Source organism: Cucumis melo, chromosome 8 (assembly GCF_025177605.1).
Source record: "Cucumis melo cultivar AY chromosome 8, USDA_Cmelo_AY_1.0, whole genome shotgun sequence".
NCBI lineage: Eukaryota > Viridiplantae > Streptophyta > Magnoliopsida > Cucurbitales > Cucurbitaceae > Cucumis > Cucumis melo.
Window position 1 is genome coordinate 2,353,475 of NC_066864.1, and position 23,127 is coordinate 2,376,601.

Here is a 23,127-nt window from a genome sequence, read left to right on the forward strand (position 1 = left end):
TTTCAATTGGAAATTAGCCGCCCTTTCAAGCAAAGGGTGATGACAGACTCACTTTTTTTCTTCTGAAATTCTCATCCTACAATCGTATATATTTCTGAAATTGAGCGATCTTTTTCCTTTTTTCTTTTTGAAGCTCCCAGTTGATTGATATTTGATATCTCAATAATGCCATTTATATATGCTGGTAAAGTGAATGGAATTTATTAACAATAACTCAGGTTGGGATGTACTACATCAATTACATAACAAACTAGCCAGAGAATACTTTTAATCATGAAAAATTACATTGAATCATTGAGATTTTGAAACTATTTACAAATATAATAAAATATTGCAATTTTTTTAATGATAGTTCTATAAAAAAAAAAAACAACCATTCAAATAACAAATACTTTACGACCACAGATGATGACAATCTAACGAGGATGAATCTCTGTGATTGAAGTATTATTTCTCGAATGTTGATCAGACAGACTTTCACTATTAGATTCGTCTGATCTTAATGTTGTGTCATATCTATTTGTAGTAGTATGCATAAAAAATGCTGGTTTAGAGGGTATAGGAAGAGTGAGGGAAGCACTACTTAGCATCATAACTATGGAAGTCATTGTCGGTCGATTTGCTATATTTTCTTGTACACACAATAGTCCAATGTGAATGCATCTTATCATATCAAATCTTAAACTAGAGGTAAGTGTTGAATCTATGACATTCAAAGTTGTTCCTGCTCTCCAATTTGTCCATGCCTGTAAGAAAATTAACAATAATCTTTGCCTTATATATATATATCACTTATGAAGAACATATACTATTCTTAATTGCATGATATCATGTTGTCATGCAAGGAGATTTTAAGAATTAAATCGTGTACTTACGAAGCTTGTGAGATCTTCCAAGGCTTCTCCATTGTAAAAATTGTTATTTTTTCTACCACTTATAATTTCAAGGACCAAAACACCAAAACTAAAGACATCTGATTTTACTGAGAAATGTCCATGTATCGCATACTCCGGAGCCATATAACCACTGTCAAAATAATAACAATAAATTGTTACTATTATTGTTTAGTTCAACTATTGCAAGGTGAGAAATGCACCATCAACTTTTGAGATGGCCTAATGAGTGTCTCAACCTGATAAGTGATGCATAGATAATTGGCAACGATGAATTATTCAAAATCTTTATAAAGGAAAATAAAATTAAATTTATACTTACTAAGTTCCCACAATTCTACTTGTATTGCCTCGAGTCTGATCTACTTCGAACAATCTTGCCATACCAAAATCTGAAATCTTTGAATTCATATCTACATCTAACAAAATGTTGCTAGGCTTAAGATCACGATGTACAATTCGAATTTGAGAATCTTCGTGAAGGTAAAGAAGTCCTCGTGCAATGCCATTTATGATTTTGTAACGCGTTTCCCAGTCTAAAAGTCTCCGCTTTTCAGAATCTACACATCCTCATCCAATTATTTGTCAATTAATTATAAGAAAGGATGTCTTTTCCATACGTTAAATTTAGACCAGAGAAAGAAACCAAGATCACTGTACCAAATAGAAGGTGGTCAAGACTGCCATTTTGTACAAACTCATATATGAGAAGTCTTTCGGTTTGTTGCGAACAGAATCCCAATAGCCTAACCAAGTTTCGATGTTGAAGCTTCAGCACCAATAGGACTTCATTTTTGAATTCAACATCTCCTTGATGTGAATTCTTCGCAAGCCTCTTCACAGCTATAAGTTGTCCATTAGGTAACTTACCCTGAAAATATCACTAATAACTACAAGAATAATCTAATAATAATTACATGATCACTTTACTCCTTAGTTTTATGATTTGTTCATGATCCGTAACAATTTTTTAAATTCAATTTATACCTTATAAACAACTCCAAATCCACCTTGTCCAAGCTTGTTTTCGCTTGCGAAGTCATTTGTTGCGGCTTTAATGCTATCAAAATCAAATTGAATCGTCTCCACACTGCTAATTTCATTATCGGTATCTCCAACGGATATATCTAACCCTAGATTATTAGAACGTACATGAACATCAAATTCATTTTTATGATTAAAAAAAAACTTCACAATCAAAGCATATATCAAACCGTGCATCTCAAAAAACAAAGGGACATCCGTACCTTCAAAATTGTCTGATGGTCTCTTGTGATTTTGCTTCCTCAATATCAAAATGATAAAAAGGGCAACAAGAAAAATGGCAGCAGAAACGACGGTCACTGTGATGATGACAATAGTTCTAGTTCTACCAGTATTGTCGTTATTTCCTGATAAAAGAGGACCAAGAAGCTAAATGGTTTATGTGGGCAATCAATCCTAAGTTCAGAAAATCAACTATAAGTTAAGGAAGAACAAAAAGAAAAAAAAAACATAAAAAATAATGTGTTAAAGTATATGATAATTGTGAGTAATATTAAAACAGACTGACCTTTGTAAAATCTTAAAAATACATTTTTTTACGGGCTACATCACTATTTTAAGTATTTAAGGACTCCATCTAAATATGCCTTTAATTGAGATTACATCTAAAATTAAAGATCAAAATTTCAAACCATAATTCATAATTTTTTGGCTAGAAGCCTTGAATTATGAATTTGGGTTGAAATACATCGACCATCAATAGAAATAACCAAGATTCTACTTTTCAGTACTAAATCCTTAGTTTCGAAAATCAAATCCGCTTAAAATATTAGTTGGAAAAAAAAAAAAAAAAAGTCAACCAAAACCAAACAATAGAATTACTTACCTAAATCATGATTAATTTTGTTAGAAATACAAGTTAATTCAACCACAAATTCATAATTCTTATTCAACAGACTTAATCGTAAACTACATTATTATCTAAAGTCAAACACGCACAAAAACAAAAGTAGTAATTTTTATTCATGACATCAATTTTTTCCCATAAGAGTACCAGGTTTCGGAGATGAAGATGGAGACAGCAAGGCCGGAGGAGAAGAAGGCGGGAGTGGAGATGGAGGAAAGGGATAAATGGGGTGGAGCTCATAATTGAGTTGACAACTAGTTGCAATTAATCTCACCCCTATACTCGCATTACAACAACTTGGAATAACAGTTTGAAGATTCCGAAGGCAATCAAAACAACCCAAATAAGACAAATCAGGATAGCAATCAACCAATCCATATAATATATCCACACTCCGATTTCGAATCTTCTCCCCTCCCCAAGCCGACTTCAGAACAGAGGTCCCCAACGCCGCCTCCTTCCTCAGCCGGTCAAGCAAATTCCATAACGCATCATTGAACCCCACCGGATCTTCCGCTGTTCGAAAGTTCCAGAAGAAAATCTGGGGAGTGCTGTCTTCCACGCCATAAATAGAGTTGTTTGAGTAACGAATTTGACAATCTTGATACCACACAGCAGCTTCTTTCTGGTTTGGACAATCTTGAAGGATTCTGAGGGTGGAGTTATAGACACAGGTTCTACATTGTTCTAAGGGAACGCCTCCGCGGCAAAGAGCGAGAGCAGTGGCTCGGTCGGGGTCGTGGCCGGAAGTGGCGTTATAGAAACTGTAATTATTGAATCGGGTGTTGGAAGAGATGGAGAGAAGTACGTTGTTGAGGTTTTTGTTGAAAGTGCTGTTTTGTGTGTAGTTGCTGTTGTTGGAACAGGTGCGGTATAAAAAATCTGGCTGAGAAGTAGTGGGAAAGATCAAGTGTGCGGCTGCGAGAATGAAGAAAAGGGGTTTGAAACTTAACCTTCCCATCTCATCTGCCTATTTCTCTCTCTCAAAGACCTATGAATTTAAACTTCTAAGACAGATTTGGAACGTTGACTCCATGGAGGATTGTTGTTAAACTTGGAATTCTTCCAGACTTCCAAGTTCCAATCCAAGTTTTAAGAAATATATAAAAACGTCGACGTGATTTAAATAATGATAATATTTTTAAACTTTCAAAATTAAATTTTTTTTTTTAACCCTCAAACTTATCTAAATTCTAAAATTGAAACTTTAAAACTTAAATTAATTGTATTCAATTAAATAAGTTTAAACGTTAAATTTGTTTAAAAGTTGACTTAATTATTTTTATTAAAAGTTTATGGACTTAATTATTTTTATTAAAAGTTCAAAAGAGATCGTAACTACTTTTCAATTCAAAAAAGAGTTTCAAATATTATTTTGATATCTATATTTGAAAGTTTGTTCAATTTTGCCAAAAACACTTTTAATTGTCCAATTTTACTCGGAATGCTTCTACTAAATCTTTATATTCCCTTTTTATTATTTTGAATAACATGTTAAATCATCACTCAACCCAAAAATTAAATTATTAGATCATGTTAAAATAACTATTTCAATAGGATCCCTTTTGCATCAGAAAACTAAAATACTGTGTTACATGCAAAAATATCTAAGTTGACATAATTCATTATTGTTTATCATAAAATAAATATTTAAAAATGATATAAATTTATAAATATCATCTTAAAAAAGGAAGTATGTATAGTATTGTAATCAAAATTAAAAAAAAAATGTACACTCGCTCATAATTGAAAAATAGGTTAAATAAACTTAACTCAACATTTTTCTTAAAGAGAAACGACGTAAGTCGAAGAAGCTTAAACTTAACTCAACATTAATCGACATGATTTAAAAATACCTACTACCCATTGTTATGGTAAAAGAAAACCATGGGAATGGAATATATAATTTATGTGGCACACGAAACATATACAATTCATCAATTGTGACGTCTCAAATCTCTCTCCTAGATTGTGATCACATAATTCCTTAACATTTAGTGCAGTTTAATGATTTAAGAAGCAGGTCAAAGGAAGGAAGCAGCTGGCCCCCCATACATTATATTAATATAAATTCAAAAAAATTATTGACAATGATTCAGGTTTGTATATGGACTAGATGAATATATGTTACACAATTAACATGAAGAAACGATCAAAACTTTGGTACTGATAGGTTCAGAAGTGATGATGAAATTATTAAAATATTTTTGGCCTTGTAACATAAAGTGATTTCAAATTAGTTACTCTTTTAAACCTGCAGTTGAATATAAGGAATGAGATAATTGAGAATGAGAATATGGAAAAGTGACCTTATATTTGTCTATTGAAGTTGTAGCAATACACCGTAAGAAGTGATTTCAAACATAAAGTGACCTTATTTTTGGCCTTGTAACATAAAGTGATTTCAAACAGACACACCGTAAGAAGATAATGTATTAATTGTAGCAATAAAAGTAAATTTAATAAATAAAACCCAAAAAGATTAAGCAAAACTAGACCAATTAACTTCTTTGAGTTACGTGTGGCAATTAAACTAATTAATTAACTTAATCTTAATGTGAATTAATATGTTATTTATATGAGTTGGTAGAAGAAAACAATTATTCGTAATTTATTTTGAAACGATGAATAGTCAACTAAGGATTGATTCAGCAACAATATAATCTATATAATATATGATAAAATGAATAATAATGGAGACAAATTGAAATTAAAGTAGATGTGAGAGTGAGTATGGTACTGGTGCAGGCTGAATATAATCCCACTAGACCTCTTCCCCCATATCTTTCTTTAACAAATGTGGTGATTATACTCCATAATTTATATAACAAAATTTGCATCATATGCCAAAAAACAAAAGTTTTACAACATACTACCGTTGTCACTTATTTTATTAATATTGCAAATATGACCTAATTACGTTATATCACATTTAACGTTCTTTTTAATTCCAAATTTACCTTTAATTTACAAAAGATTCCTTTCTTCTTTTTCTTCCATATGTACTGTTCGAATTCCCCCATCTTCTAGTTTTGTCCACCATTTTTAAGTCGCAACGCCGACGCCATCTTTCATTTCAGTTGCGGCCCCTCCTTCTCGCTTCCCAGCCATCGACGTGCCAGTACTCCTCTCTGTTTCACTCCCAAGTAGTTAGTCGACGCCTACTTTCGATTATTTGATGAATGGTGTCTCGCTCATACCAAACGACACTCGCGTATAATAATGGTATCGCTTTCGCTTTCACCCATTTTTCAAAATGGTGTTATTGCTTGCCATGGATTCGATGTGTTTGAGCTTTTTTTTTTTAGTGAAATCTCGGACAAGATTAACACCAAGATCCTATATATGTGCCAAATATTAGATTATGTTTTTTTTTTCCGCAAAATTTGATATTTTCCAAAATTTTAGTTTACATTCAAGTTGGAGTTTGAGTAGGATTTCTAATTTGTCAAAAGTAATATTTAATGTTAGTAAGAATATGTTTTATTCTTTTAAATTGCGTGTTTTTCCTGAGCAGCAACATAAATTTTATTTTCTTCACAACGTAGCTCTAAAAATTATAAAGATAACTTATTTGCAAAAGGATTATTCGCTTTATTTAATTAAATGTATTTGAAATATTATTTGAAAAATAAAATAAAATATGTATCTAGCCTGAGCTACGTACATAGTCGTTTGACTTTACATTGTGTGTTGGATTCATATGCTTTTTACTAGCCATATCTAATAAAATTATCAAATTTCCTCCTACTTTAAACGAAACAAATTAATGAAGTCTTGAACATACGATCTTGTTAGATCATTTACTATGTTACTCTTTTAAATTATCAATTGACCCAAAAACAATTAAAATTTTTTTTAATTATATATCATCTAACATCTCTAGGGTTTTAGCATTGTTAGACAAATAAAAATAAGAACTCTAAAATTAAATTATAATTTTCAATTATTCGTTTAAGTTGTTATGATTAAGGGCCTGGACGTGAAAGGCTATACCTTCTGTCTGTGGTTGACTTGAAAGGCCATAACTCTTATCTGGTGCCATTGTGTCTAGCTGTGTATATTAATCATACTATATGTCTGCTGAATTCACAAATTAAAAATACTCCATTCTCTTAATCATAATTTTATTTGATTTTTTATTTTCAATACCTCATCAACAATACTTCCAAACCCAATATATCATATTTTTGTCATTCACTTTCTACTAACATTTTTAAAAACCTAGCTAGTCAAATTTTAAAACAGTAAAAATGTAGTTTTCAAAATCGGGTTGTTTTTAGAATTTGACTAGAAATTCAATTGTTTCTATATAGATACATAAAAGTACTCATACGAAACTATCGAGAAAATAAGCTTGAATTTCAGAAATAGATAGCTAAAAGCACAACATATATATATATATATATATATATATATATATATATATATATATATATATATATAAATAAGAAATTTAAAGGTTACAGAACTTACCATGATATTTCTATCCAAATGAAATAGTACATGTCGTAATGGATGAAAATGCAAGTGAGAGCTAACGAGGATAAAATTCAGAAACAGACATACCATTTTTTGAAGCTGGAGGAGGAGCTGTTTGGGAATTATGTGCATTTGAGCAGTCATTATTACTGTACAAAAGAAAGCCAGGTTTAGAGGGAAGAGAGAGTGTAAGCGAGAAACTGTTTAGCATCAAAATTACTGAAGCCATTGTTGGTCGATCCACCACGTTCTCTTGAACACATAACAATCCAATTTGAATACATCTTATCATTTCAACGTTCGAACTTGATATTAGTATCTTATCTATTACATTTTCAGGTTTTCCTGCCCTCCAACTTTTCCATGCCTGCAAAAAATAATCTACCATCAATCTGTGTGATGTTAATGAAAAATATACTAATTATGATTTATGTGATATTATTAATCGTTCGCATCCTCGTTCTTTCCTTAACTTAATTTCCTTTGAGAAACATGTACTTGGTGCATCTTGATCTGCACCTATTATTTTCCGTCGATTGTCGGCCAACAACACTTTGCCACTCGATAAACTCTTCTTCCTTCCTTTCCAATCTTTTGTTTTTGTTTTTTTTACTTGTTGGAGTGGGTTGCATCCAAATTATTCCCCATTTTATAATTCACAGAAAATATTTCTTTTTCTCTAAAATCTTCAATTATATGTAAAATGTACTTACAAAGTTTAAAAGATCTATGTCTCGCTCTCCGTTGTCATTGCAAAAATCAGTATTTTTCTGGCCACTTATAATTTCAAGAATTAGAATTCCAAAACTAAACACGTCTGATTTTGGTGAGAATTGTCCATGATATGCATATTCTGGAGCCATATAACCACTACAAAAAAAATTAATAATTAAAAAATTTATTCAAATTTAATTAACCTTTACGTATAGAGGATGTCACAGAAAAATGATTAAAACTTACTAAGTTCCCACAATTTTTTGAGTATGACGTCTAGTCTCGTCTAATTTGAATAACTTTGCCATGCCAAAGTCTGCAATCTTAGGATTCATATTTTCATCCAACAAAATATTGCTAGCTTTAAGATCACGATGAACGATTCGAATACGGGAGTCTTCATGGAGGTATACCAATCCTCGAGCAATACCATTTATAATTTTGTATCGTGTTTGCCAATCCAAAATTGTGCGTCTGACAACATCTACTCCATAATGCAGGCACATACTAAGATTTTTTAATATATCTGTTAATTTTGAATGAATAAAAGAACGAGAGGAATAAAATTAAAATGAATTTATACCGAAGATGAAGTGATCAAGGCTGGCATTTGGTAGAAACTCATAAATGAGAAGCTTTTCATTCCCATCCAAACTAAACCCTAGCAGCCTAACTAAGTTCCTGTGTTGAAGCTTGGCCATTACAAGAACTTCATTTTTGAATTCCAAGTCTCCTTGATTTGAATCTCTTGATAGCCTCTTCACTGCTATGTCTTGTCCATTACACAACTTTCCCTGAATTATTCAATGCATTTTAAAATTTATTTTGAATTCTATTGCCAGTCGATCTCAAAATCAATGATAACTAAACCACTACTATGGGTAATTTTTTTTACCTTGTAGACAACTCCAAATCCACCTTGTCCAAGTTGATTTTCATCTGAGAACACATTTGTTGCTACTTTGATCGTCTCAAAATCAAGTTGAATAGTCTCCACATCGCTAATTTCATCTGTTGCTTCTTGGAATGCAATGCCTTGAATTGTTCAGATATTCACATGCATTAAAAATTAAAACCTCAATTAATTTGAGTGACTAAATCAATAAAAAATACTTCAATAATTATAATCCAGCCTCACTTATTATTATTATTAAGAATATAGATCTAAGCTTACTTTGAACTTCGTCGGATGGCATTTTGTATTTATGTCTTCTCATCCACAAAAAGAAGAAAATGCTAACAAAAAGAAAGACAGCAGAAAGAATTGACACTACTATGACTATGATAACAATAGTTTTGCCTTCGCCTTTTTTGGCTCCTGCAAAATTTCCGAACATTAAAAACAATGTTAGATTAGAGTAGAGAAAAAATGAAGGGTTAATTGAAAAATTGGGTCGATTTTGAAAGAAAAAAAAGATGGGAGAAAAGAGTTGTTTAGAAACAAATTAAGGGAAAGAGTTGTCCAACACACACACACTCCACCCTTTTTTGTTTAATCCCTTAGTTTCTTTTCTTTATCTTTTTCTAGTTATTATTAATTTGCTTCTTCATCTTCTTCTTCCTCTTTTTTTTTTACCTTTTTTATTTTCATTTTAAATTGTATTTTTTATTTTAGTAGTGAAATTTTCAATTTTATTTTTGTGTGATAAAATGTATTTTTTTTATTTTTTAAATTTTGCATCTAATTTATTCATAGGTTCTAAAATAATATTTTTCTAATAAAAAATAAGTATTTTTTAGTAAATTTTGTTTCAGTTTGGTTTTAAGGTTTCATAATTTTAAATTTTTATTTTGAGATGTGAATTTTATTTCAATTGATCTTAACCTAGGTTTCATAATTTTAGCTTATTTTAAATTAAATTGAAACAAAAATTATATCTAGTTTGTTATAAATTAACTAATAGACATTACTAATAAAGATAAAAAGTGAGCCTTTAATGAAAAATTGAATTTAAAAGTATAAATGTTTAAATCTATCAATTAAACTGAAACAAAAATTAAATTTTACTGCGATTGTCTGAAAAAAAAATTGAAGTTAAAGTGCAAATAACTGTAATAATTGTTTCAATTCCACTTCATATAGAATTATTTTAAACTCATTAACTACCATTAATGTCAATGATCGGAAGTGGGTATTCTATGAAACAAAAGCCAAAAAGTGTGAAATAGAAACAAAATCAAATCTAACCTTAAAACAAATTTTACTAAAAAAAAAAAAAAAATTTATTAAAAATATCATTTTAGAACCTAGGAATATATTAGATTAAAAAAAAATTTAAAAAAAAAAAACCTTTTATCACAAGAAAAATAAAATTTGTGAATTTCAATACTAAAATAAAAATGTAAAAGGAAAAGGAAAAAAAAAGTGACAAAAGGAAAGAAGCTAAGATATTGAAATAAGAAAAAAAAAAAAAAAAAAAGGGACGAAGCATTCAAAAAAGCAAAAAGACATCCTTTTTCCTAATCTGTTTTCTAAACGAATATTTTCTCCTAATTTTTTTCTTGAAAATCTACTCTCATTTCCCAAAGAAGATGGCGATACATCATATCGACTTAAGGTTACGATAGAAGAGATGTTTGTAAGGTATGAAAACATGGTATGGTAGTGCACTTAGACATATGCATAAAGTGAGTTATTATATTGTTTTTTGGTGGGTAGGTCATTAATTTGTTGACATGACTGAGTTAGGGACGAGAAGAAGGGTCAGATGGAGGACCAAATCAATCCCCGAGTTTGACCAATTACATGGTCAAATCGAGGCCCAACGTCCCTTTCAAATTCCCCCGAAGTGCAAGAAGTAGGGTACCAGTACGTACCTGGCGTTGGGAGAGGAGATGAGGAGGGAAAACCATTATTGGGCGTCGGATTAAAGAAAGTATAGTTTTCATATCTCAAAACACAACCACCTCTGAATATTCTTGCTCCCATCCTCGCTTCAGATATCAGCACCGAACCCTCACCAACGCACCTATCGCAATCCCTCGACGACATGTCGGGAATGCACTGCACAAGCCCGTACACAGTTTCATTCCCCACCGATATCTCCCCCTTCCCCAGTTTACGAGTCCGATTCCCTGATGCAGCCTCTTCTCTTAGTCTCCCCATCAAGCTCTTCACTGCCTCAACGAACCTATCCGGGTCCGACGACGCCTTATTTCCGTTGAAAATAGACTTCATTCCCCAATCGTAATTTCCACTACTTCCTGAGTACCGAAGTAAGCATTGATCGTACCACACGATTCCCGCCTTCTCATTGGGGCAAACCGTTAGAATCTTCTTACTCGATTCCTTCACGCAAATCCTGCACATATCCATTGAAATATCTCCGATGCAGACCGCGACGGAGTTCACTCTGTCTGTCCCCTCTCCAGCCGACAGATTGTAAAAGCCGTAATTTATCAACTGGGGATCGGAGGACACCGTTGAAAGTAGGGTTTCTAGATTTTTCCAGTAAGTGCTGTTGGGAAGGGTGCTGTTGTTGCCGGCGTCTGGACATGAAGATCTCGCGAAGTCTAGCTGGGAAATGGTGGGATAGATCATGATCATCATGTGTATGACAAATACAGTGCAAAGAAAAATATATCTTCTCCAACTCCTTATGATCTCCATCAATTAAACATGGAACAGTTCCAATTCCAATTCCAAATCAAACGAGGTGCTAAATGACTTACAACACTCTACTATATATATGGGGAGTTTTTAGATTATACTCAGGCCTCTTCTCTTTTAATTCATGATTTATGTTTGAATTAATTTTTAAAATTGTTTAAAAAATGGTTTACGAGTGAAAAAGAATAAGAATGTAATGTTTAAATATCTATAAAGTCAATCCAAACATAACCTATATCTATATTTTGTCGTTTTCTTCTCCTTTCTTAAATACTTTTTCCCAACAACATGATGTTATATTATTTGACTTGTTGATGGATTGATTAAGCTTATAAGCCTATGGAGTATATTTTTTCTTTTTTTTTTATTTTTATTGACATATGGAGTGTGAAATTTTAGTAATTTTAGTTCGTGTAATCGGAGAGAATTTGAGAAATTTTCCTTATAGTGGGATCGAGTATAGACAATTTTTCCTACTTCGTTTATTATGTGTTACATAAACATATTTTAATCAAATGGAGTTCACCAATATCTATAAAGACAAATTTATAGTTTAAGCAAAATATTTAACCATTTTCTACTAACCATATTTAATGTCCTATAGCGTTGATCCTAATTACTTTCTTTATTCCTTCTCCTTTTATTTATTTAAAGCTTCTTCTCGATCTGTTGAGACAATGCAAGTACATCAAGCATTTCAGCACTCTCGTATATATTCTGCCTTAGTACAAATCAAATTATTTTGTTAAAACAAAGTTTATTATTTTAAGTTATCTTAGTTTTTATTATTATTATTATTATTATTATTGTAATAGTTTAATAAGCACGACTTCTACATTATTAATATTATTTTGCAATTGCTCAACAATGGGCACCAAGTATCAATCAAAAGACACCCCAAATCCTCAATATAACTATGTGAAAAAAACAGAAACCAAAATAGGTTTTTTTATTATTATTATTTTAAATGTGTGGGGGATATACCTTAATTGTAGCAGGAGATGAGCGCTGTACTGTCTCATAAATTAAGGGCAGAGTGAATTGACCGGCGGCCTTTAAACATATTCTGTTAGTTTATGATTGGGGAGAAGACTTTAATTTGTTGCCCTGTTTTCATGTGAGGCTATATGGATCAGATGAACAAGTGGGATCTGTATGTCTCAAAAACACAAAATAAAAATATAGTAAATGAAATGAAATGAAACTAATCTTTACAGTTTTTTAATTTTTATGTATAAGGTTATATGAAAGAGTTGTGGGACTAAAACTTAAGACAATGAGCCCAAAAGCAGGATTATAATTAAACATACATATTTACATCAATAGTCTTTTCTTTTCCTTCTATATTTTATAAACTTTTTTAAATTTGATTTCTTTTAAAAGATGTTTTTTTAGTACTAATTTCGAACAATTTTACCTTTTTTTGTATTTATTTATATCTAATTTTAATATATGTTTTCTTATTTATGAAGCTTCTTGAGAGAATTCATTTATTTTGAAGAAAGAAAATGCATTTAATATCGTTTTTTCCTTTTACGAATTTTCAATTTGAAACTAAAATTGCATTTAATATAAAATTTTCGAGAGAAATGACACTTAATACATTTTTTATTTTCCATTTCATTTTTTGTTGAACTTTTTTTATGTTGTCTCAATAAAATTATTGTTTATTTGAAAATGTTATAACCAATATATGAAATATACTTGTGAATATATTTGATATGTATTCAAATATAATCTTGGTCGGTTTTAACGTTGTTGGTTTTTCAGACGGATTCATAGTCATTTTGAAATAAACTTTTGAACATTTTGTATTACATGTTTGCAAATATTTTAACCGAATATACTATGGATATATTTGAAACATATACTCAAATAGTTTGAAATTTTCGATATTACAATTCTGGTACGACAAGTATAATAGGCATCAACGAGATCTTGGGCGGAAGGATGAGTAAGAGCTTTGAGAGAATTTGAGGTGGAAGAAAGGAAGAGTGAAGAAAACGAGGAAGATGAAAGTGGAAAGAGAAAATATTTGGAAAAAGAAATGTTTAAAAGGAAGGGAGAGAGAGAGAGAGGAGGAAACATCAACTATCTCTAATTATTTTGTTTGTTCAAAACGTGCAGTCGGCCCAGATTAATTGGCCTAAAAATAAGAAAAGGAAAATTAGAAGAGCAGGTGTAGGTTGCAGGGGAGACAGTGATGACAAAGTGGCAAGTAAAGCTTCGGTTTAAGACAAGATTTATTCGTAAACAAAGGGCACCATGTAAAGGTTTTCGTACTGATCATACTATAGAATTCTTTTTTAATTCTAAACATAACATAGAATCTTCCACCAATAAAGACCAGTGAGAGGGTGAAATTGTAGTTTTGATGTATTCTCCCAGTCTATCTCTTCATTCGTAATATATTATTTGATCTTTAGAATAATTTCCAATAGAAAGGATCAGCAATACAAATAAGGAAGCCTCGTTGTGTTTTAGAATAATTTCTCTACAACAATGTTTCATCTGGTCCACAGAAAAGAGAGTTCGTTTTGAGGATGAATTTCAGTAAAACCTTTGCCTAGATCAGTAGGTTTCAATTGTTTCCACTTTCCTCCAGAAATAACCCATTTTTTTCTAATCATATGACCTTTCTTTTAAGAATTCTAGTCTATTTGTGAATCTCTTTTTATCGTAATTATAGCGAATAAATATTGTGCAGAATTTAAATTTATTTTCATATCGCCATGAAGCATATATAATAATAAAACTAATTCTAAGCTGTAATAACATAAATTTTATTTAAATAATTTATAAGATCCTGAACTAGTAAATAAGTAATTTGAAAGAAATATGCATTCAAATGATTGTAGAACTTAACCATATATATTAAAAATGAAGGAAAAAAGAATAGAAATCATATTACGAATGATTTTTCTAGAATTTGATGGTATGATCTTCGAATCTCTATAGAGTTCTTACAGCTTTGTCTAATTCCTTCATATGTTTAAGAATTCCAACGACCTAACCCCTACCGTTCATCCTAATGTCCTTTGACGATCATTAGCATAACCACCACCATACTTCAACACACTGCAACCGTAGTTTTTGCAATTTGTTTGTTCCAGAATTAAAAAGTAAAAGTTTTATCATAACATAAGACAGCTGAATAATCTATTTGAATTGTTTACATTTTATTGATATCAAGGAGAGTCAACTGCAGATTTATTCAGCAAAATTTATTGATATAATATATGATAAGTATGAATTTCAAAAATAGAAAGCAAAAAACAAAATGGTTAAAATGGAACTTAAAACATTTCGATCGAACACTACACATATGTAAGTAGAAAATTTAAAGGTTACAGAACTCACAATGATTTTTATATCGATCGAGATGAAATATATCGTAACAGATGAAACTACATACAGAGAGTTAACGAGCATAAAAATCAGAAACGGACATACCATTTTGTGAAGCTGGAAGAGTAGCAGTTTGGAAATTATGTGTATTTGAGTAGACGTCATTATTACTGTACAAAAGGAAGGCAGGTTTAGAGGGAAGAGAGAGTGTGAGAGGGAAGTTGTTTAGCATCAAAACTATCGCAGCCATTGTTGGTCGATCCACCTCGTTCTCTTGAACACATAATAATCCAATTTGAATACATCTTAACATTTCAACGTTGGTACCTGATATTAGTGCCTCATCTATTACATTTTCAGGTTTTCCTTCTCTCCAACTTTTCCATGTCTGCAAAAGAATCTACCATCAATGTATGTGATGTTAATGAAAAATATACTAATTATGATTTATGTGATGTAAAATGTACTTACAAAGTTCAAAAGATCTATGTCTTGCTCTCCATTGTCGATGCAAAAATTGGTATTTTCCTGGCCACTTATAATCTCAAGAATTAGAACTCCAAAACTAAACACATCTGATTTTGGTGAGAATTGTCCGTGAAATACATATTCTGGAGCCATATAACCACTACAAAAAGGCATATATAAGCAACCCTATTAAACTTTAACCTTTAAGCAGGGGAGGAGGTCAAAGTGAAAATTACCGAAACTTACTAAGTTCCCACAATTCTCTGGGTATGCCTTCGAGTCTCGTCTAATTTGAATAACCTTGCCATGCCAAAGTCTGCAATTTTAGGATTCATTTTTCCATCCAACAAAATATTGCTAGCTTTAAGGTCACGATGAACTATTCGAATACGGGAATCTTCATGGAGGTATAACAATCCTCGAGCAATACCGTTTATAATTTTGTATCGTGTTTTCCAATCCAAAATTGTGCGTTTGACAAGATCTACTCCATAATGCAGGCACGTACTAAGATTTTTGAATATATATGTTAATTACAATTAATAAAAGAACAAGAGGAATAAAATTAAAATGAATTTATACCGAAGATGAAGTGATCAAGACTGGCATTTGGTAGAAACTCATAGATGAGAAGCCTTTCATTTCCATCCAAGCTAAACCCTAGCAGCCTAACTAAGTTCCTGTGTTGAAGCTTGGCCATTACAAGAACTTCATTTTTGAATTCCAGGTCTCCTTGATTTGAATCTCTTGAGAGCCTCTTCACTGCTATGCTTTGTCCATTACACAACTTTCCCTGAATTATTCAATGCACAATATAGTTTGTTAACATTCAAAGCGTGATTTTAAATTTTACTGCCAGTTTTAAAATTTCTAAAATCACTACTTTATCTATAAATCTCAAATGTACGACTCATTAGCAAGACGAAGTAAATAGCAATAGAAAGAATGACGGTTGAAAGAATTGACACTATTATGACTATGATAGCAGTAGTTTTGCCTTTTCCTTTCTTGCTTCCTGCAAAAATTACAAACATAAGAAAAATGTTGCAGTGAACAATTGGAGAAAAATGAAGATCGAGCTAAACGTCCCCATTCTATTAGGAGAATGACAGGTAGAGTGTTTTTGACATAAGCATAAGGTTAGTTTTTCATTTGTTTAGGGAGACGGATCTTTAGTCGTGGCAGATGATTAATCAATTTCGCGTCCCTGACTCGATCAAGGCTAGGAATATAATCCCCAATTTGACTGGTTATAGTCAAACTGAGGTTTTAAATCTGATCCTTGACCAAATATCTTCTTTTATTATATATATATATACTATACTCTACAAAAATTTGTAATATTAACTTTTAAATTTTCATTCCATAATATATAACAACTTCAACTTTTTTTCAAACTACCATAGAAATTTGTATTTGCACTTTTATGAAACTGGAGGTTAAGTTAGAAATGGAGTACCGGCAGTTGGCACTGGTAGAGGAGATGAGGAGGGAGAAGCATTAGCCGTCGAATTAAGGAAAATATAATTCTCATATCGCAAAACACAACCACCCCTAAATATTATTGCTCCGATCCTCGCTTCAAAGATCAGCTCCAAACCCTCACCAATGCACTTGTCGCAATCCGCGGACGACATGTCGGGAATACACTGCACAAGCCCATACACAGTTTCATTGCCGGCCGATATCTCCCCTTTCCCCATTTTCCGTGTCGAATTCCCTAAAGCAGCCTCTACTCTTAATCTCTCCATCAATCTCTTCACTGCCTCAATGAACTCATCCGAATTCGTCGACGCCTTATTGCCGTTGAAAATCGATTCCCTGCCCCAATCGTAATTCCCACTTCCCGAGTACCCAAGTAAACACTGATCGTACCACACGATTCCGCCCTCCTCGCTAGGGCAAACCTCTAAAATCTTCCGACTCGATTCATCCACGCAAATCCTGCATCTATCTGTTGAAGTATCTCCAATGCAGAGGGCGATGACGTTCACTCTCTCTGGCTCCTCTCCGACATTGAGATTGTAAAAGCCGTAATTTATCAACTGGGGATCCGAGGACACGGACGAAAGTAGGGTTTCTAGATTTTTCTGATAAGTGCTGTTGAGGGTGCTGCTGTTGCCGGCGTCTTGACATGAAGATTTGGCGAAGTCTAGCTGGGAAATGGTGGGATGAATATAAATCATGAGTGTGAGAAATACAATGTAAAGGAAAATAAGTCTTTTCCAAGTCCTTACGATCTCCATCATTTAATTCATGGAATAATTCCAATTCCAATACAAATACCAATCAGGTGCCAATAGTTATAAAACCTACTATATGGGGAAGGTAGTTTTTAATTAAACTTTGGCCTCTGTTTTATTCATTTAGTATATTGTCTTGACCAGACCACATCAACCAATTTGTTTTTTTGCCATTAACATTACTCGGTGAAAACGATGTTAGAATATTTAATTCACATAATCAAAGTTTGGTCGTGTTTATATATATACATAAACCAATTTTGATTTGTTATTTAATTGAAATGCGATCACAGGCATTACATTCTTGCAGGCGACGAAAGTAGAGTCGAATTAATTAACGGTGGCGTGAGTTGACAAGCAGCCTTTAAACATATTCTTCAGTTCTTCGTTGGAGAGAAGACTTTCTTCACCTGTTTTCATCAAAGGTTTAATCGGTCAAATGAACGGGAGGGATCCATATGTCGCAAAAACACTTGAAAATAGTAGATCACTGTAGAGTGAATACCACAAAATAGTTATATACTATGGGTTTTTCTTTTTAAATTGTATATTATATTACAAACATATAGGTGATTTTCAACTACAAAGTTGATAAATCATCAGAATAACAAACACCCTCCAATATAATATATACTGACCCAACAGAAGTATGAATCTCATTTTCAAGCTACTCTTCAATTTGTTGTGCTAGACAATTCGAACAGGCCTCACGATTTCAAGCATTAAAACACCAAAGCTAAAGACATCCGATTTAACTGAAAACTGGTCTTGCATTAAATATTCTGGAGCCATATAGCCACTGCAAAAATAATCAAAATTTGAATTATTGATATATATTATACAAAAAAAAAATAAACAATTGTGTACTTCTAGCTTACTGAGTTCCCACAATTCTACTTGTACTGCCTTGAGTCTCATCTACTTCAAACAATATTGCCATACCAAAATCAGCGATCTTTGGATTCATTTTTTCATCCAACAAAATATTGCTAGCTTTGAGATCCCGATGTATGATTCGAAGGCGAGAATCTTCATGAAGGTAAAGAAGTCCTCGTGCAGTTCCATTTATGATTTTGAATCGTCTTTCCCAATCTAATAGTGTCCGTTTCCTAGAATCTACATCATCAACCACACATATGAATAATTTTCTGTCAGTTTTATGAAAAATACAACTTTGGCAATGTGATATTAAAAAGTGAAAGAAATAATAAGGTAGAAAATGAATATACCAAATATGAATTGGTCAAGGCTGGCATTTGGTACAAACTCATAAATGAGAAGTCTTTCAGTTTTCTGCAAGCAAAATCCCAACAGCCTAACCAAGTTTCGATGTTGAAGCTTTACCACCAAAAGAACTTCATTTTTGAATTCAACATCTCCTTGTTGTGAATTATTAGCAAGCCTCTTCACTGCAATACGTTGTCCATTAGGCAGCTTACCCTGAAAGATAGAACCGTCCATTTCTACTTAGAATTAATATCAAATTCACTCCTTCAAACCTTTATTCCTTAATTCTTTCCATACCTTATAAACAGCTCCAAATCCACCCTGTCCAAGCTTGTTTTCACTTGAGAAATCATTTGTCGCAATTTTAATGGTTTCAAAATCAAATTGAATTGTCTCCACACTGCTAATTTCGTCAGTGGTGTCCCCAATAACAACTCCTGAGTGTAGATAAGAACATGAGCCAATAAATTAAAGAAGTCAACGACCAATGTAAAACTTCCCATCTAAGAAAACAGAGTATTCATATTCATAAACCACTCACCTTCAAATTTATCTGTTGATTTTCTGTTCTTTCGTTTTCTCAACCTCAAAATGATGAAAATTGCAACAACGAGAATGATGACAGAAACAATGGACACAACAACAATAATTACAGTTCTAGCCGTAATCCCTACAAAAAGAAATCTAAATCAGAGGCCTTGTAAGCGCTTATTATCTAAATTCAGGAAGAACCTACAAAAAGGAAAAGTACCTGGCTTTGGAGGCAGAGGCGGCGGAGGAGGTGGCGATGACATAGGTGGGGAAGTAGCGCCGCCGCCACCAGCAGTGGGAGGCAGCGACTGAATGTCGTAGAAAATATCATTAGTCTCATATCTCAAAAAACAGTTGGTCGAAAATATCGTCGTTCCCATACTTCCATTCGGAATATGTTCAGCAGTCTTCATAAGACAATTATTGCAATCCACAGAGGACAAATCCGGAGTACATTGAACAAACCCAAATATGTTATCCAAATTGGGAGCTCTGATTTCACCCACTGCCAATTTGTGTCTAGAATCCCCAGACGCAGCTTCATTTCTCAGACTTTGCAACAAAGTTCCGAGTGATAGATTGTAACCATCTATATCTGACGCAATCCGACCGGAAACAAAAGTTGGCCCAAGAACTCGGTCGACCCAAACGCCAAATATTGATCTATTTGAGTAACGAACCATGCAAACGGTGTACCATCCGATAGCTTCTTTCTGGTTGGGGCAATCCTCTAGAATCCTTCGAGTTGAATTTTGGATACAGCTCCGGCATTCGTCCACCGTTAGACCGGCCAGGCAAAAGGCGATGCCGTTAACTCTGTTGGGTTGCTGTCCGGCTGAGAAATTGTAAAAGCCGTAATCAATATCGGTGTTGGAGGCGATGGAGGAAAGGAGGGTGTCGAGATTTTGCTTATAAATGCTGTTGGTGGTGTAGTTGCCGCTGTTTGAACATGAATGGGTTACTATTTCTATTTGAGAAATGGTGGTTGAAACCATGAATATGAGAATGAAGCAAAGGAAGAGAAGGTTTTTTGGAGTTCCCATCTCCGTTTTTCTGCTTTCTTTGGCTGTGTAAACAAAAGTTTTTTTTTTTTTTTTCTTTTAGAGAAACTTAGGTGTTAGAAAGGAACTAAAAATCTTCCATTGACGTGTTTCAATGGTTTGGATTGCTAAATGGGAGATAAGAAATAATGTTTGGAAAATTTGGCGATAAGCATTAGGCAAGGAGGAGGAAGGAGGTGCCCTCCCCGCTTCTCATTTATTCTCGAGAGCCGCTGCTCCTTTTTGGGAAACATGACTGTGTATCTCGGCTCCTCACAAAAGGCATGTGAAATGCAACATATATCGGCATTCCTTCAAACGAATCTGGCCAAAATGATGAAATTCCCAAGATTAATGGAAGGAAATCATATGCATTAACAAAAAAAAAAAACCAACTACATATTTTACCATTCATTTTAGATTTCATAAACTAAAATTCAGTCTTAAAGGAATCGTTCAAAGTAATTTACCTTCTGAGATTTAAGTTCTAGAATAACTCCTTAAATTTTGGGAGCAAAAATGAAAGAAATATCTTCGATTTTGGAAGCAAACTTGTTTAGTATACTGAAATGAGAGCACAGTTGAGAGTTTTGAGAATATTTAAAGTTCGAGCTTCCAAAGGTATTTTGGTCATTCAATAAAACCTTTTATTTTGAAATTTAAAAACAAAAACACAATCTTCATGTCAATCTCGATCGAGATGGACCGAGAAATTATAGTTGAAACTGTTTCTTAAAATTATCTGTTGTTCTTTTTTCTTTGTCATGCAATTTCCCAAATTATTATTTTATATTTAGTAATGTGTAGGAAAGTGAAGGGAGAGTTGTCCAATTCAACAAAGCCATGAATGGGTTTAGGGGACTTGTCATTGCTTAGGGAAAAGGAAATATGAGGCAGATGACGACACTAAACACATCCGAGATTGACGGACTTCTCCTCCGACACCTTACTTCTTTGACGATTTCGCCATTAGACAAATCCTTTCTCATTCACTTGTGTCATTTTCTTTTCTTTTCTTTTCTTTTCTTTTTTCATTTTTCTAACATATATGTTTATTTTCTTCTTCTTCTTCTTCTTCTTCTTTTTTTTTTTTTTTTTTGTTTCCTTTTTTGAAAGTTCATGAAAAAAGCACAGAATAGAAAATATCATCTGTTAATTTCATCAGGAACATCTAAAGTTCTGAACTAATAACAAACTACATAGTTGGAGGCTATATATGCAATTTACCCTTGAAGTCAAAATGTAAAGACCTCTGTGAAATCAAATTTCCGATCCACTTTCATTTTCCGTGCTCTGTCCATCAGATTATCTTCATTTATCTTCAAAGTTGTTAATGTGGATGTGGGTTTATATTCTGTAAAACTTGAAAAAGATGGATGTCGTGTGAACAAAATTCCTAGTGGAATATTTTCTAAAAATAGAGAGGGAGAAAACATTCCAGAAGCTGGCCTAGAAGAGAAGTGAAAGTCAGATAATCAAATATTTATCATCCACCAATAAATCAAAGGCATACAAATCAAATTTAAGATTATCAAGCAAAACTACTATTGCGATGTTGAAAATTTTATGTATTTCTTGAATGTCTTTTTTTTCTACTTTAAAAATAGAATAAACAACTTGGGACTATATACGATCATCCCTCTCAAAAGTTTAGGAAACATGTAAGGGCTTGAAAATAGGAACTTCATATGAACGGTCATACAGTGATACAGTAATACTGAGGAGAATTATATAACAACTCGTCCTTTTTCTATTTTCTCCACAACCATATCGATAGGATTCAAGGCGGAGTGAAGAGTCAAGTACCTTGTTAAATTTTGGTAATGAAAAATTATCGACAAATCAACATGCGAAGACTTGAACAGATGAGTTAAATTTCAAACGGTATTGACCGATATGTGTGTACGTTTGATGTTTAATAACAATTTTGTTTTACTCTTTTTTTCTTTTCCAAAATGACCCAATTTTTAGTGTGAACAAAGATAGGATGTTTGTTATGTTCAAGGAATTGCTAAGATATTTCAAATTTTCAAGAACATCAGTTGTGTGAAAAAAGAGAGAAGATCAGGAGAAAAAGCCTTAGATGTCAAAATCAAATTTCCCATATCCATTTTATTCTTCCGGAGGATATAAAATTGAGAAGAGAGAATTAAATAATAGATTGAAGGGGGAGTTATGTGTGAACTTAACCATGGATGGATTTGTCGGTCTTCATTATTGGTCGTTCCATTGAAAATTTATATATGATTATGATAGAGTGATAAACACGACTGACTTTGATTTAAAGAAAACTTGGATCATATTTTAGAGTGTTTAATTTAAAAATAAGTTATTTTGAAAAAATATTAAATCATTTGAAACTTATTCAAAATAGTTTTTGTAAATGTGATTTAAACAATTTTCATTAGTTTAAACAAAATGTTTTCCTCAAAAACATTTTTTTAGGTCAATACAGACGGTCCATTAAATTTTCAATCAACCTACCTAGTACTAACATGTAGCCCATTCTAACGTGTCAATTCAGTTTTATGTTTCCTTTTTCCACATACAGATATTTAAAATCTACTTGATTCCTAATTTTTAAAAGATGTTACCTTACGTGATACTAAGTTTATATTCAATTTTTTAGTATAAGTTGAGGGTGACAGTTGAGATAAGCTTTTGTTGACGATCATTCCGA

The 23,127-nt window shown here is 32.5% G+C and overlaps 4 protein-coding genes across 7 annotated transcripts; all 4 read right to left on the reverse strand.

The window, feature by feature from the left end:
* Nucleotides 1-262: 262 nt before the first annotated feature.
* LOC107990443 (cysteine-rich receptor-like protein kinase 29) lies at nt 263-11,609 on the reverse strand. The gene is made up of 15 exons (XM_051088378.1): nt 10,798-11,609; nt 9,155-9,298; nt 8,876-9,015; nt 8,564-8,774; nt 8,227-8,464; nt 7,980-8,136; nt 7,354-7,633; nt 7,261-7,270; nt 2,932-3,548; nt 2,141-2,284; nt 1,881-2,020; nt 1,554-1,764; nt 1,216-1,453; nt 876-1,026; nt 263-746 (listed from the first exon to the last, which is right to left on the reverse strand). The coding sequence occupies exons 1-15, from the start codon at nt 11,588-11,590 to the stop codon at nt 417-419; spliced, it is 3,804 nt and encodes a 1,267-aa protein (XP_050944335.1). The 5' UTR covers nt 11,591-11,609; the 3' UTR covers nt 263-416.
* A 3,181-nt stretch (nt 11,610-14,790) lies between these two features.
* LOC127150601 (cysteine-rich receptor-like protein kinase 29) lies at nt 14,791-17,082 on the reverse strand. 4 transcript variants are annotated; one of them, XM_051088634.1, is made up of 7 exons: nt 16,866-17,082; nt 15,989-16,199; nt 15,837-15,890; nt 15,653-15,722; nt 15,410-15,566; nt 15,266-15,326; nt 14,791-15,108 (listed from the first exon to the last, which is right to left on the reverse strand). In XM_051088634.1, the coding sequence occupies exons 1-7, from the start codon at nt 16,938-16,940 to the stop codon at nt 14,846-14,848; spliced, it is 891 nt and encodes a 296-aa protein (XP_050944591.1). In that variant the 5' UTR covers nt 16,941-17,082; the 3' UTR covers nt 14,791-14,845. The 4 variants fall into 4 exon arrangements, with proteins under 4 accessions (XP_050944591.1, XP_050944592.1, XP_050944589.1 ...); XM_051088635.1 differs by lacking the exon at nt 15,837-15,890; XM_051088632.1 differs by having other exon boundaries at nt 15,653-15,890.
* LOC127150523 (cysteine-rich repeat secretory protein 38-like) lies at nt 16,961-17,592 on the reverse strand. Its single transcript, XM_051088379.1, has 2 exons — nt 17,072-17,592; nt 16,961-16,985 (listed from the first exon to the last, which is right to left on the reverse strand). The coding sequence occupies exons 1-2, from the start codon at nt 17,590-17,592 to the stop codon at nt 16,961-16,963; spliced, it is 546 nt and encodes a 181-aa protein (XP_050944336.1).
* Nucleotides 17,593-17,799: 207 nt separating this feature from the next.
* On the reverse strand, nt 17,800-21,203 carry LOC127150600 (cysteine-rich receptor-like protein kinase 10). The gene is made up of 8 exons (XM_051088631.1): nt 20,918-21,203; nt 19,628-20,771; nt 19,418-19,546; nt 19,174-19,313; nt 18,879-19,089; nt 18,528-18,765; nt 18,288-18,448; nt 17,800-18,059 (listed from the first exon to the last, which is right to left on the reverse strand). Exons 2-7 carry the CDS (start codon nt 20,448-20,450, stop codon nt 18,337-18,339), a joined length of 1,653 nt encoding a protein of 550 aa, XP_050944588.1. The 5' UTR covers nt 20,451-20,771; nt 20,918-21,203; the 3' UTR covers nt 17,800-18,059; nt 18,288-18,336.
* Nucleotides 21,204-23,127: the final 1,924 nt, after the last annotated feature.